Here is a 15,895-nt window from a genome sequence, read left to right as displayed (position 1 = left end):
ACCATTTGGATGCTATTGACAACAGCAAGCTGTCATGATGGCAAAATCAGGTGTCATAAAATATTGATAAGTACAACCCATCTCCTTCAACTGTTTTGCCCCAGTCTGAAAGGATAATATTTGGTCTAAAAAAATTATAAAATATGACCTTTGTTTAAATATATCCCTTCACTATACTGTATTTTGGATAGCTGCAATTCATTTTAAAGCTCACTGTCCGGGCCCACAAAGCAGAGGATAAAGGTATAAGGCTGGGTATGAGAGAAGTTAAATTACATTCGTAACACAGAATGGGTAAGTGTTGGCAGTATGCCTAATACTCTTGAGGGATTTTGCAGTTCCTGTGTAAAGTAGATCCTTTTTGGCATTAACCCTAACACTCTTCAGGGAATTTTTGTAAGTTGCTTGGGGCCTTTATAACACGTAGTACAACATCTGTTTTGGTATCACCAGCTATTTTTATTATCTTAAACATTTTGTTCTTAAAGAAAATTCAGAATGCTTTAGAGAAAGACTCTAAAAGTACAGAGTGAAAGTCAATGTAAATCATTGCCTTCCATCAGTTGTGTTCAAGAGTTGCCTGAACATCATTTATGTTCAGGAGTTGAACAATGCCTGAAACATGACAGACAGGAAAAAAACTTCAACCTGAAATAAGCACTGCAAAGGAATGTCTGGCAAAAGGAATCTGTGCACCACCTTTTAGATAAAAATGAAGTAAACCTCTTGTACATTCTATGAGAGGCATACCAAGAACCACAGTGAGCCTTCTCAAACACAACCAGGATTGCTGGTCATCCAGCCCCTAAAATGAGTTGCAGAATTAAACTCTGGGAGTCTCATGTTCTCAGCTGCACCCTTTTGGAACGTCCTAGATCAAACAAAAGAATCCACCAACATCCATCCTTACTTTCTTCAGAATGGATTTCCCCAACAACTGCCAAAGCTGCAAGTAATGATTTCATTGTCTTGATGGATCCTGTGGTGTTTTTCAAGCATATCAAGGCCACAGAAACATATGCAAAGCTGGAAAATGTGTCATGCTGGATAAACTAAGATCATTATCACTTAATCACTTTGCTGTACCTAAACATGGTCAATAACCAGGCTTTAAAACTGCTAACAATTGATTATAGAAAACAACTGAAAAAGAAAATAAGTCTTGAGTCAAGCTTTCTGCGTAAGGAACTGCACAGAATACTGATGAACATCTTTTTCAGACTGTGCCAACTGACACATAAAACCAACAGTACTAGAGAGCAAAATAAGTATGTTAAAGAGTTTTCAAGTGTGGCTCAAGCTGCTTACTGATTAACACTTCTGCATATAACACTCCTCACAGACCTGTGCGGTTATTGTTCACAAGTGAAACAAGGCTCTCTTGGCAACTGGAGACAAATGACCCTGACCAAGTTCACAGTTCTCACACAGCTTAGCAGCATTGGAGCTCCTGCTTCTTCCAGAGCCTCTGGCAAAAAAAAAGTAAATCCCAATCCGAAGATTTAATGCCTGTTAACTATTTCCAGGATAAGAAAAAGCCTTCATGATCTCCAACAGGAAACATGTTCATCTGACACAAGACCATTAGCTAACTGACTCGTTTTACCAGAAAATTTACAACCATATGTGCAAAAAAAAATAGGAAATAAAATACACAATGATTTTTCAAGTCAAGGAATAATTCTGCAGGAACCACAGAAATGGAAGATTACAGCTCTCTCTTTAATAGCTCTGGAAAAGAGAACAAAAGGGGTCCATGCCTATCTGCATAGGTTTCTGCATTTCTTACTAAAAAATGCCCAGATTTGCTTCTTTGAGTCCCATCTCAAGTATTTTCACATCAACTCTTCACAACTATCACATAGTCTTAGTCACATACCCACATTTCAGCTCTGGAGCCCCCAACATAGGAAAGACATGGACCTGTTGGAGCGGGTCCAGAGGAGGGCCATGAAGATGATCCGAGGGCTGGAGCACCTCTCCTATGAGGACAGGCTGAGACAGTTGGGGTTGTTCAGCCTGGAGAAGAGAAGGCTCCAGGGAGACCTTATTGCAGCCTTCCAGTACCTAAAGGGGGCCTACAGGAGAGCTGGGGAGGGACTTTTTACTAGGGCATGTAGCGATAGGATGAGGGGGAATGGCTTCAAACTGGAAGAAGGTACATTTAGAAGAGATATTAGGAAGAATTTTTTCACTTTGAGGGTAGTAAGGCACTGGAACAGGTTGTCCAGAGACGTTGTGGAAGCTCCATCCCTGGAGGTGTTCAAGGCCAGGCTGGATGGGGCTTTGAGCAACCTGGTCTAGTGGAAGACAGGGGGGATGGAACTCGATGATCTTCAAGGTCTCTTCCAACCTAAACCATCCTATGATTCTATGTTGACTACACTCGTTTTAGTAGAGCAGTCAGGGTGGCACGAAAGGACAGACTGGTTTCCAAGGCTTGAACTCCCCATGCATGCAGTGTCACCTGCTGCCAGGGAGAACGGGGGATGCAAGGAGATGGCTACAGCTCTCGTGACTGAGAGCTGCTCACAGTTTCCAGCAAGTCTTGCCAGACATACAAGCTCAAACCACAAGCACAGTAAGGAAGACCAAAAGCCAGGCTGACAGGCTGCCTCTGCCCTCCCAACATCCATGTTGGACCTCTCCACCAGGTTATGAGCATGGTGGCTGGAAGTGCATCAGCTGCACCACCTCCACCAACAGCATCTCAGCATGGAATTTTGGTCACTGTGGAAGTTTTCCATCAGCCCAATCCAAGCTACTTAAAGACTACAATATATTGTCTTACAGGACAGGAAAACCCACTCCTCAATGTACTGCCATAAGCATGTTAAGTATGATCACAGCGATCAGACCAAAGATCCAACTCCCCCAGCAGGCGCTTACGAATAATGCTGAGGGAAAAATACAAGGTGTCCTCCTGAACTCCCACAGGCACCTTCCTCAACAATTTACATCAGCAGGGATATGTTTATCTCTAATACCTCTTGATGGACTTCAAAAACTTGTCTTCATTCACTGAGTAAGAGAAACCAGTATAAGTGTTGAGCGTACTGATCCTTCCAGAAAATGTGTGCTGTTTTCAGAAAGATTTGGGATTTTTATTATTATGTGAGGCATGAGAACACTAAGGATATGCCTGAACATAGTCCAACTCACACTCACAAGTTCATTGTCTGCACAGAGGAGTGAATAAGACAAGCAATAAGAACAGCTACTAGGTCTTCTAGGAAAAATACTATTCAGATATGTATGAAGTGCAGATATGCTGGCAATAAATGCTTGAATACATAACTTTAGGCCATCGCTACATTCAGATCACAGTTGTAATTTGAAGTATTTGAAATTTACATACTTAAAAAAAATTACCTTCTTAACAGAACACTCATTGGAAAGCTGGATTTTTAAAACTATGTTATTTTTCATTACAAGGCTTCTGTCAAAGAATCTGCATTGATGAGAGAAGTTGAAGACCAGAGCTGGCCAGCTTATGGTCTTGTGTCTTCCTTCACTGTTCTCACCCTTTCCCCCTTTCTGCTTATTCTTGCCTGATGTCTCTCTAGCTCACTTTCACCTCAGCAGATACTGTCAGTAAAGATAACTTTCTAAGCCTGAGTAAATCTAAAAGGCGTGAAACCAGTTATTCACAAAAAGTGGTCAAATACACATATCAAACAAAATGAGTGAATGTAGATTTCCAATGCCAAATACACGGACTGTTATGTCTTCATTTTGCACCTAATTTCTGTGTAAAAATATCTAATATAGGTACACAAGTGTTTACTCCTAGCAAAAAAAAAAATAAAAAAAATTCACTGCACTATAACATTTTTCTGTACTGAAAAAAGTCCACTGTTATACCACTTTCTTTTTCATATGCACAACACAGTACTAGAAAGCATATTATACCATCAGTACCACACAGGAGGTAAAGCACCTGAAGTCAGAGATGTTCACCAGTGCATGTTCAGACTTCCTTTTTTTCTGCATACAGTACACAGCACAACGTGCTTCATTTTCTCATCATGCACAAAAGCATAAACGTTTTTCTTAACGTGACTTAGGTGGCATCCTTTCTAAAAATAATCTCCTTTCAAAGTTTTGTAACATTATACAAGATAAAGAGAGCCTTCATGCAAAGTAAAGACTCTTTGTGTGTTGTAGTTACTGTAGATTATTACTATTGTCTTTTTGTGCACTGAGCATGACCTCCTGTCAAAAAAAACAACTCTGTAAAACAAAAGACACACAATTGGATTGCCCCAAAATGTTCTGTTCTTTCCTCCATCCCAAACTGAAGCTCCTGGTTTGTTTCTTTCAACTGTTTTATCCATTGTTGAAAGAATGCAGGGGAACTATTCCAACACCACCACCAAGTCATTTTGTTGTGTATCTTGCTGCTTTTACTATTCCATGTGTTTTAAAGTAAAAAACAACAAAAAACAACAACAAAAAACCCTACTGAAAACAACTTTGAGGAGTGCAAACCTCTATAACTGATACTGAGACAACTGTGAAAGGAAAACTGTTGCCTTGAGAGGAAGGTTTAACTAAAACAAGTACCTACTAAAAGACATTTCCCACCACGTACCCCCACCACTATATGAAAAAGCTGCACAAGCATAAGCCACCTGCGTAGTTTTATAAGGTTTACAGTCTCATTTACTGTTGTAGTTTGGACATTTACATACATGCTATGCTGTATACAGCATAGTAAATTTCAAAGTCTTAGAAAATTATCTGGACATGACCAAGTGAATCACACTTAGCTCTTCCATAGTAGGTATGTTCCCAACACGCATAACCTTCGACTCTGTAAGTGGTCCTGCTAATAACAAGAACTTTAATGAATGAGGAATTAGTAAAACCAATCCACACAAACACATAATCTGAAGTCCATTGTATCTGAAGTCCACAGTACCTTGTCTAACCAGCACTGTTTATACATAAACTTCCCTAACGCCAGCCCTTCAGCTGAATTCTCTACTCGCTATCCCACAAAATAACAGACTACTTTACATATGCGAGAGCTAACCAGGTCAAGAAGGAAAGATGGAAATGACAGCAGCTAGGAACAGGATGGTCAGGCACAGCAGATCAAAATCCCCAAACCAAGGGCACTAAACGAGATGATGCTGTCTTCACCCTGTGGTGCTACACTGCAACACATACTGCAGGTGGATTAGCTGTTATGTAGGGCTATTTTAGAGATCCCACCATGGATTCCCTGGTTTTAGGCATGTAATTTTGAAGACAGCTGGAATCAGGCTCTACTGGTAGTGAAAGACAGAAAAGTTCCTCCAAAGCCCATCACATGAGGAGTCCACCTCTTTTCACTGCAGCAGAAGCATAAAGCTATATGCTGTGAACTACACCCACAACCACCACCAAAGCGAAGCAAGCAGCATACCGGTGATCTCAGAGGTCACCCAATGAATATGTATATGCATTACCACTGGTCTGACTCAGCAGAGCACTCAAGCATGCAGTTAACTTTCAGCTTGTTCTGAAATGACGTTGGTTTCAAGCCTGCAAACCTTGTTCGAGAGGGACGGACTTCCTACGGTTTCAAAGGGAAGTAGTGAAGAAAAACAGAAAATGGAGAGAAGCAACATACTTGGAATAAAATGAAAAATCTCTGCCTCCTTTTCTGCACTTTCCCTCAGATACCAACCCGAGCATTTCTTGGTATTTTAAACTATTTAATTCTTTTCTATACATTAAATTCTCATGTCTACATACATTCATTTTCAAAAGTATGATACCAAAACTCCTCCAAAAGAGTACCCCCATCTCCAACATGAACAGAGTCAAGAAGTACTGAAAAATTAAAAGTTCTGTTTTGACTTCAAAGACCCAAGAGTAGACAGGCAAGTACTTTCTCATAGATAGGTATGTCTCTGAAGCACAAGCACTTGCCACAGAGGACCAGCCTCCAAATTTTGAAGGCTGTGCATCATTATTTTCTACAGCATAAACAGTGGTTCCAAAAAATGGATTGCAAATCTATGGTCGAGACATGCTCCAAAAGTGCTTTACAGCTTGTACAGCCTAAGAACTCTAAAAAGCATGACTAAATTGCTGCTTTCATCAGTAAGCAGCTGTTAGTCACCAGTGGAAAGCTGTGTTCATGCATCCAGGAAGGAGTATTTCTGATAGCACTCACGAAATTCTGGTCCCACAGAACATAAAATGACTATCTGGATTTGTTGAGTCAAGAGGTTAGGTTAGCAAAGCAAAGTCAAACTACACTGTTTATAAAGAATCTTTGGACAATTTAGGGATTCTGAGCAATGCCATGTAACAGAAAGCCCCTGAGAATAATCAAACAACGAATTACTTTTGTGGAAAACACCAAAACATTTTGTTTCAGTATCTCTTCCTTTGTAGGAAAAGAGTGATAAAGAAGCGACTGGATTCCATCTACTAAAACCAATACCATCTGGGTATGTGATATTGGAGAAGAAATGCTATTACTAATAGCAATAGAAAAAGGAGTCTTACCTTCACCTGTGCCTGGGGAGAAAGTATTTCCAAATTCTTGCAGTTTTGGCCTTAAAGACTGTGGGGCTGGCAGTCCTGGGGGCTGTGGGACTTGTAATAAAGACTTCCCATTTGTAACCACTTGTTTCCTGGGACTTAGAGCAGGAAAGTGAATAGTACTGTCAGTGATGTTGCTCTGAGGAGCCACCCCTCCTCCAAGGGGCATCTTTAAGTGTAGGCTGGCACAGAAGTTTCCAATAGCTGGGCTTGGGGTGCTGCTATTTGAAGATGGGCAGGGTGTTCCTGCATGAACTCTGATAGATGGGATCTGCTGTCCACTGATCATCCTAGGTCCATGAGGAATACCTGTTGTCCGATGGCTCATACTGCATGACCTCCCATTCATTTTTAAGAAGTTATTGTAATCAAAGTGTGTTTTTACAGACCCACAGCTATGACTGATATCAATCCAAAGTCAGTAAGTAATCCATTGTGTATTACGCCTGTTTAAAAAAATACATAAATAAAAATAATTTATATTGTAGTAAATAATACATGAAAGAGGACTGCACACGACTGTTAACTTTGTGACATTACTGGTTATAAGAAACAAAGTACAAGCACTATAAGGTCTGTCAGGGAGAAGGAACAAAGCCAAGCAATGACTTAGAGCTCTAACACGGAGAAAACCTGCCTCTTCAAAAGCTGAAGTTTGCAATAAGGTCAGCTGCCTTCGCATTAGCTAAACCAGCCATGAAATTAAGTGAATGGTGATCAAGTGCAAGAAGGCAGCCAGGAGTGAAAAGATTCTCTGGTAGGGAGTTGTCATTAGGGTGAACGTGGCTATCACCCCTTTTTCTGCCACCTCCTCCATCTATTAATTAAAATGATGCTGAAAAGCACAGCCAGTAGGCCAGTACTTTGCAGATATAGACAAAACAGGAAAGAGATACCCATTCACACTCTAAAGGATGTGCATACAACGAAATGAAGAGGGACTAGAAAACCATAGAAATGCCTCTTCAAACTCTGTGGCACTTCAGAATAGAAAAGTATTGCACAAAAGCACAGCACAGAAGCATTCATAAACATAACTGCAGTCACATCAAAAGTAGATGCTTATTGTAAGCCTATAGATATGCTATAATTTAAATGCAATCATGCAGTAGCAAATTTTCAAGGACATCTTTCAAATTATACCAGTAATTTTTGAACTCTTGACTTTTCATCGCTTATGTTTTCCTGTTATTTAAATCTTAGCAGACAGGACTCGTAAGGGGAGGGGTTTGAGAGATCCTTTCAGCCACAACATACCCCAAGGCAGAATCAACTAAATCTAAACATTTCCTGACACAAAAAAATACTTGTAGGCAAAAGCCACACTTGCCAGCGTAAATCACTGGGCTAAGATGTCACACAGATGGGGTAATTTCAGCTTTAACTCAGCTGAACAGCATATGCCCAACTTTCATCACCAGGTTCGTATGTTTAACATTAAGCACATGTTTAAGTAGTTTGTTCAATCATAGACTCAGTGCCTAATTAACTTGTTCAGACAACCAAATCAAGTTGACAGAAATAAAACTGAAGTACGGCTTCAATTACGGTTTTAATTCATGTATACATTAAGGTTTTAATGAAGTATTATGATCTTGCTGCAGCAGAACACTGAACCGTAACTTTTACCTTCAGCTCATGAGATTTTCAACACTGAAGCCAATAAGATTATAACCAGTATATTCGTGATTGATTTTCATGTAAAGCCTTCATACTTAACCCTTCACTTATTATGATTCTGCAATGTTTCAATTTTCTCTGTGAACTGCCAAAAAATCCAAAACAAAACCCTGTTTATTTTGCAAAACTGCATTCATAGCACGCTTCCAGATTAGAGTAAAAGTCATCTAAGTCTCTGTTAAGGCATAATACGCGTAGATATTCACACACACTCTTCAGTTAAAGCTCACTAGGAATGGAAGTCCTGAGCATATTATCTTCAAAGGCAAGAGCAAAATCCCTGCTGACATTAATGAGATATGCCCTAACCACACTTAAATGGTCATAAAAGACTTAGTCTACATAATATTTTTCATTGTTACATTTTTATATTATGGGAATAAAAACTGTAAAGCATACCAATTAAAAGCAATATTATTTATTTTCATGCCTGGCTGAAGCATAAATCACTCCCTGCAATTCAACCAAGGACAGGGAGAGCTGAATGTTCTTAAATTCTCAGAGTTTGTTTTAAAAGCAGAATGTACCTTGCCTTAACAGAGGTGACTGGATCCTTAGAAAAGGACTAGAAACAAAGGCAGTTGTTTTGCTGGCAAGGCTATACATCATGTCACTATAAATTGGCTACAAATAAAATTCATTCTTGCCTGTAATTCTTGTCTGCAATTTAACTACATAAGAAAAATACTGATATAATCAAGAAAAGATTATACATGATAAACACATTAGCTTTGCCCAACAAAAGCACCTTTAGTTTAATCAACAGAATAATACTTCTACATAGCTTACACAGACCTGCCAGCCCTATAAAATTCAGGTCAATATACAACTTATGTTGTTAGTAGGTTGGTGTCCTTTGCTATTCTTCTCTGATAATATTGGTAATATTATACATTAGAATAAGTAACAGTGTTCTATGCTATCATTGTCTCAATTTTATCATTGGCTGTTGCTGGTTTTTTTTACACTTGAAGAAAGGCCTCTGGGCCCATAATTTCTTTCCTCGTGCTAGTAAGCTGTATTTTGAAGCAAAGGACCTGAAAGTACAAACAAAACAACCTTTTTTATGAAAGCAGAAACAGTTAGGTAATTTCTCTACATTTTCTTCCTCTAGTCTCCTTCCTGATTCTATTGTGAAAATGTATAACATTACATTACATTAACATGCAAATCAGCACTTCCTTTCTTCAAAATATTAAAGCACCTTGGAGAGCGTAACTTCTCCCATTTTTTTTAATTATTATTTTGAGGTATTTTCGATGTTATCTACTTGTTCATGAGTGGCTTTTCACTAATTACATTTGTTTAGCGTGAACTTCCATCATGAGGTCAGGACCTTCTTATATCAAAGTCGGAGTGGCCAAAGCAAGTGACTCAAACCAAAACAATGGATCGGATCACCTAGAGCTGCATTAAGGCATATATAACTAACTAAAAGTCAATTGGACATGAATTATACTCTAAAAGTCTAATTGACTTTTGCATCCATAAATAGCTCCCTATTATAGTTACCTGTAACAGTAAAAAGATGCCATAAATTTTTAACTAAAGTGATCTTGGAAATTGTGGGAATATAGCACCAATTACAACAGCTTATTTAGAAATAAGCTTAGAAATCATGAATAGCATTGAAGTTTAATGTACAAAGTTAAAACACAAAAAAAATGCAGAAAAGAATACTATCCTGAGACTGAATGGCTGTGCTGACAAATTCTTTTGTTCTACCAAAGGAACACAAGCACTTGCCACCTTTTAATGAAACATTTCTGTCCATCAGTGACATATTGTAATGACCTTTTCATGCTCCCGTGGATGTTAAAGGAAATACAATTATGTCCATTGCTTCTAAAGTCTCTTTTTTTTTAGGCTTACTTACTCAAAGCTCTGTGACTCTGCATCTATCAATAACAGCATGACAACATAATTACTCAAAATCCATAACAATGATTCATAAATTCACTTTCAGAAAGCCATGTAGTAAAATTTAAATTCAAGCTGAAGCCCTGGAAAATCCGAACACTAATCCTTCAGAAAGCAAAACAAAAGAAGAATTCACAAATCTGTGCTTGAAGCACAGTATGCCATATAGTCTACTCTCACAGTGCAGTTTTGAAAAGTAATCAGAGTTGGCTTACTGCTTCACCCACTGAAATATGGGATGAGATACATTTCAACTTCAATAAAAGCTGAATTACTCCACTGCAGAGATCAGTTTAAGGAATTGTAATAAATGCAGCTCAGGAGACACTTTATCAGTTATCAGACACTGGCACTTCGCACCGAGCATAGTAAGCACTATCCCAAACCAAAGGAGAAGACTGAAAGACAATGCACCAAACAGTCCCACCTTTCTATTCTTCCACTTGGAGACACCTCACCTTTACCACAACTACCATACACCGCAGAAAGCAAACATGAACTGTAGCCCCCTCCCTTGGGACTGTGCGCTCCAAGACTGCAAGCGCCTTTCCTCATCCCCACCATGATCAGAGACAGCCAAGCCACTCTCTAAGTTCCCCTCCATGATCTTCTTGACGTAAGTCCAGGAAAACATTTACTTCCTACCCGGGCTGAGCTAGCCCAAGGCCACTCAAACGGGCTACCTCCCCTTAAACTCTGCTCTCCCCTGCCAGCTCCTCCCTCCTTGAGTGGCCAGGGTATTTGGAGCATCACCTGCCAGTGGCACCATGGTGAAATGCTCAGAAGTCATTGCCTCCCCTGACATCACACCCCTGATGAGTCAATCTGGGTGGACTTGAGGACTGGGATAGAGGGGGGAAGAAAGGACAGCCACCAAAAGCTATACGGATGCCTCACCTCAGCCTCACTGACCACTCAGTGTCTGCAGAAACGGGGCTTTGGAGGGTCCTGAGGTTTTGGTGTCTCACAACTGCTTGTGACAAGGACACATCCTAACATTGGTGTAAGCCATCAACCTAACAACTCATTTTCCAAAAAGCACACACACACATAGGGATTGCTGGTATTACAGCTTTTGTACAGTTATCTGGCTATAGCTTACAGACCAAAGCACGGTAATAAATTTTCCTTGGAAAGGAAAACCACACAGAGATTTAACTAGGGAAAAAATAATAGCTGAGATCATGAAATTAGACTTGGAACAATAACATACATTAAGAATCACAGCTGCAATAAAGGAAGCCAATGTGGCTTCAAAACTGAAGCTACAAAATAAGCTTTCCACTCAGTTTATAGAGAATCTCTTCCCTACCCTCCATGCCAGCCAGCAACTCAGAAGTTATGTACTACTGAGAATTACCATCCACTGTTGGTCATTTGTACCCATTTTTTGACAATTGTACTCTTGGAGCACCACTGGGGGCTTTATCCCAGGCAGCAGTACTCTGATAATACCACATTTTTCTTAGGCCCAGGTGGTCAGCCAAGGAAAACTAGAAACAGGTCACAAAATCTGAGAGTTTCTAGTTCTCCACCATCGGCAGAATGACTTCTTGATACAATATCAACGAACAAGGCAAATGAAAGCTAAGGGAGGTCCTCCACAGCACTATGAGACAACAAGCCCCCAAACATGACTGAGTTTCTCAGAGCTAGCGTAATGAAATATACTAATTACTTATTACTTGCATCACTGTAATTCCTAGGAAGATTAGTCACAGAAAGGAATGCCTTTGTGTGAGGGACTGTACAAACACAGAGCAGAGCACAATCACCGATACTGCTGCAACTGCCATCAAAAGGGCAGCCGTAATCAGTGGACAGGATGATGTATATCCCAGTGTAGGTGGGACCAAGCATTTTTACCATTCTGCGAGAAAAATCTTCTCAGGTTTTTATTATGGTAATTAAGATCTCCTAAGCTTTTTCTCTACGAAAGCCCGTAAATGTCAGAGCTGTGCTACTTCAAGTGGTTTCTGTAACAGAGCAGCATGAGCTTTCCAGGAGCAATGTTATTCTCATTAGGGCTAGCTACAAAGCTCGGACAAGCTGCTTGAAAAACCCAATACAAATCTAGCAGCACTGCGTACCAGAGTCAGAGGCACGCTTTCTGACACCCTGTCAATAGCAGCTGCAGCATCCCTAACCCAGAAACCAAAGGCTCCTGCAAACCCTGTCTCCTGCACCTTTCACTCAGACGGTTGCCCTGCTAGCTTTGCCTATAATGACTTTGGACTTTTCGAGGAGCACGGCAACAATTGCTAACATTGCAGTGTCAGCAACTGTGAGAGCTTCAGTGCAAGCAGGACATGGGGAACGACCAACATGTCCAACATGTCCCCATGCAACCCAGTGGCAAAGCAGAGGCAGAGGCACAGGGCCATGGGCACCTGCCCTGCCCTGGTGCCCTCGCTGTGACCACCACCTGTGGGGCAGTGCCGGCAACCACTATGTGCTGCTGGGCAGATGGTCCAGGAGATACCCGGCACCACCTTTATCACACACATGGCTCACCCCACAGACCTTGCACCTAAAGCATTAGCAGCTTCAGCCAGAGCCAAAAGCTAAACAGGGTCTCGGGAGAGGAGGATACACCTGAAAGCCGTGAATTTCAAGCCTATAAAGTTTAAGAGGCTGGAGTTACTAGCAACGCACAGGCCCGCAGACGAGGCAGAGCTGTCACCCTACTGGGCGCGATGTGCCTGGGGTTTTTTTGCCCGTGGGGACGCTGCCTGGATGACGGCCAGCCCCGGGCGAGACAGCCCTCGGCATCGGGGCCGTGGAGCCTCCGCGGGACTGCCCCGCGGGCTGCGCATCGCTCGGGCCGGCACCCCCGACCCCTCGCCCTGCCCGCACCCCTCGCCCTGCCCGCGCCGCTCGCGCTGCCCTCCGCGCTGCCCGCCGCCGGCGGGGCGGCCGGCGGGCAGGTTCTCCGCTCCGCAGCCTCCTCCTGCGGGTACCTATCTCCGCTTATTCATCAGCGAGACGACCGGTCTGCCGGGCGGTAGTCCGTCCCGTCCTCCCAGACAGCGCTGCGCCTTCATCCCCGTGGCAGGCGGGTCGGCGAGGTGAGTAACTGCGAAGTGACTTCACCGCAAGAGGGTTTGTTTTGCTTTTTCTCTCCTCTCCCCCCACCCCCACCCCCCCCTCCTTCGCCGCCCCGCCGCCCCTCCCCGCTCTGACACGGACTCCGGCAGCCGCCGACTCACCCTCTCCCCGCCCGGGCCGGCGGCGGGGGGCACGGGGAGCGGAGCAGCGGAGGGGGCCGAGCCGCCACCGTCACACACACCCACTCACCCCCTCACACCACCCACACACCCACACACCCAGGGGAGAGGGGAGCAGCCGGGACGGGCCGCACACGCCCCTGCGGTACCCGCTCACCTCCCGCCGGCGCTGCACCGCCGGCAGCGCGCAGCCCCGCGCAGAGCCCTGCCGGGCCGCGCCGGGACGGCCCGTGCCCCGCGGCTGTCATGTGCCCGCCGCTTAACCCTTGCCGCGGCCGGGGCGGCGGGCTGGAGCCGGCAGCCGCTCCGCGCTCCCCCGCCGCAGCGGGGACGCCTCTTCCCCGCCCCGAGCGACGCTTACCCCGCCGGGCGGGTGGAGGGAGGGGGGGAGCGGGGAGGGCCCGCCACCAGCCTGCCCCATGGGGCTGCTTTGCTCCGTGGGGCTGGGGAGGGGTGGGGGGATTTGGGGGGCGGTTCTGTAGGGGCTGGGGATACTGGGGGTTGCGCGGGCGGTGGAGGTGGCTCTGTAGGGGCTGGAGATGCCTGGGGGGACGCTGGGGGGGACGGCATAGGGGCTGTAGGGGACGGGGGGAGCGGGGGTTGCCCGGAGGCTGGAGGTGGTTGGGTGGGCGACCTTTGTAGAGGCGGCGGGGGGAGCTGCGGGGGAGCACAAGTACGGGAGGGGGGATGTTTAGGAGCTCTCCAAGGGCTGCTGGGCCAGCTGGAGGGGGGTTGCGTGTGGGCTCTGCAGGGGGGGATTGTATGGGAGCTGTAAGGGGACCTCCATGGGACCTGTCTGTGGGGTGTACGGGGAACTGTATGGTAAGAAAGAAGAGCCGGTAAACAAGGGCCGGCGCAGTGTCTTAGGGGTTAGAAAGAGGATGAAGGGGCTTGATGGCTGGTGGCACTTTGCTGTGCACATCTTAGAAATGTGAAGGCAGGACCTCTTCTCTGTTACAAGGTGGGGATCCTGCTTGCAAGCTCCCCAGGACTAGCAATGGGACAAAGAAAAGTTGAAAGGAAAATATTCAGGCAGCTCTGCTGCCTCCGTCCCCTCACCCAGAAAGGCCCTGGGATATTTAGCCCCCAGGCTGATGATCAGCCTCTTGCAGAAACAGTTGCAGCCGGGAGGTACATGCCACAAAGAGAATCCATTGCTCAGGAGGAGTCTCCTACACATGGAGGGCATGGCCCAGTAATGAAGCATGTTGGTTGTTTCAGTTTTGGTCGTTTTTATTCCCCTCTGCTGTAACTGGGGAATTGAGAGTGTAGAGGAGCTGAAGAGCAGCTGAAAACACGGGCTCAGAGAGCAGCAAATTGACCTGTTACACTAACAGGCACGGACACACAGACCTTGTGGCAGGGCACCCCATCAGCAGAGAAGTCTCTGAGCAGGGGAGCCCACCTGCCTGCATGGTCACCAGAATAGCGCAGCAGGCTCAGGCCCTTCATGCAAAGCAAGATCAGCCCAGCACTTAAAAAAGATGTTAATCCTAGTTCTCCAACGAGAGTGACACTGTGGCTGTCCCAATTGCCTCTTCCAAGACTAGGGGAGCCTGTATCCCTGCTGCACTATTGAGAGCATTAGGTGGAGGGTTGAGGAGGGGGCACCCGTCATGGTGTGCCCAGATCACTGGGGTCCTCAAGGCCAGCCTTCATCTCCTTAGCTGAATAAGCTCTTATGAGCTAAAGCTCCTTTACCATTCACTCATATTACATCAAATGAATGTGACTGTGAAGTTCATAAGAACATTGCACGTTCTTTACACACCCAGAAAACATGGGGGAGATGTTGAGGCTTCAGGCTTCCTTGTAAGGTTACAAGAACCTTGTAAGGTTTCCAGTCTTTTTGCTTCTAAGTGTATGGATGCTTAGGCAGTGAGTCACTTCTAAATAAAATTACTATATATAGCATATTTAAAACAAAAGTATTTGTAAGCTATGCCTCAATTTAAAAGGCGTATTAAAAGAACTGACAACTGAAGAACAGATCTTTACCACGTGAAAGCACAAAATTTACTTGTGAACCAAATGAGTTAAAATATCCATTATGTTTACCATTTCTTTATTGGTCCCATATGCCAGAATTTTTTATGCAATTATCTTTTAATTGGAACTCATCACTAAAAATTTTAAGGATTATCCCCAGACTGACACGGTAGCCACTGTAATGATAGTGGTAGACTCACATTGCAAATGAGTAATACAGAAAAAAGGCACATTAAAAAATGGAAATTGTCAAAATACTCATTGTAATTCAAATCTACCAAAGCAACTAAATAAACAATGAATTTGCTTTAAATAAATTGGTTTAAGTAAACACTGATGATGTTGTCAGAAACCAAATCTGACAGCCATTAAAAAAATGTATTTTCTTTATTGATTCATTCTTACCTATGGGAAGCAAATTGCCTCAGTTCTTCAACAGAAAAAAATGATGGATCCTAGTAATGTACCACCTTGAGAAATGCATAGCCCAAAACACAAGGTAAAGACAGTCTTTGCACACAGGATAAGAGTTTTTG

At 43.7% G+C, this 15,895-nt stretch overlaps 1 protein-coding gene across 1 annotated transcript in view; it reads right to left on the bottom strand.

The window, feature by feature from the left end:
- Positions 1 to 6,892, bottom strand: part of GLIS3 (GLIS family zinc finger 3) — a gene marked incomplete at both ends in the record, with an annotated part of 184,517 nt that extends 177,625 nt beyond the window's left edge. The window contains one exon of the mRNA XM_082497990.1: positions 6,508 to 6,892. Coding sequence (XP_082354116.1) covers positions 6,508 to 6,892 — 385 coding nt within the window. The remainder of the gene's footprint in view (positions 1 to 6,507) is intronic.
- Between the last annotated feature and the right edge of the window lie 9,003 nt (positions 6,893 to 15,895).

This window comes from Vanellus vanellus (assembly GCF_965231255.1).
Source record: "Vanellus vanellus genome assembly, chromosome: Z".
Lineage (NCBI taxonomy): Eukaryota > Metazoa > Chordata > Aves > Charadriiformes > Charadriidae > Vanellus > Vanellus vanellus.
The sequence above is the reverse complement of the archived record's forward strand: the minus strand, read 5'-3'. Positions and strand labels throughout refer to the sequence as shown.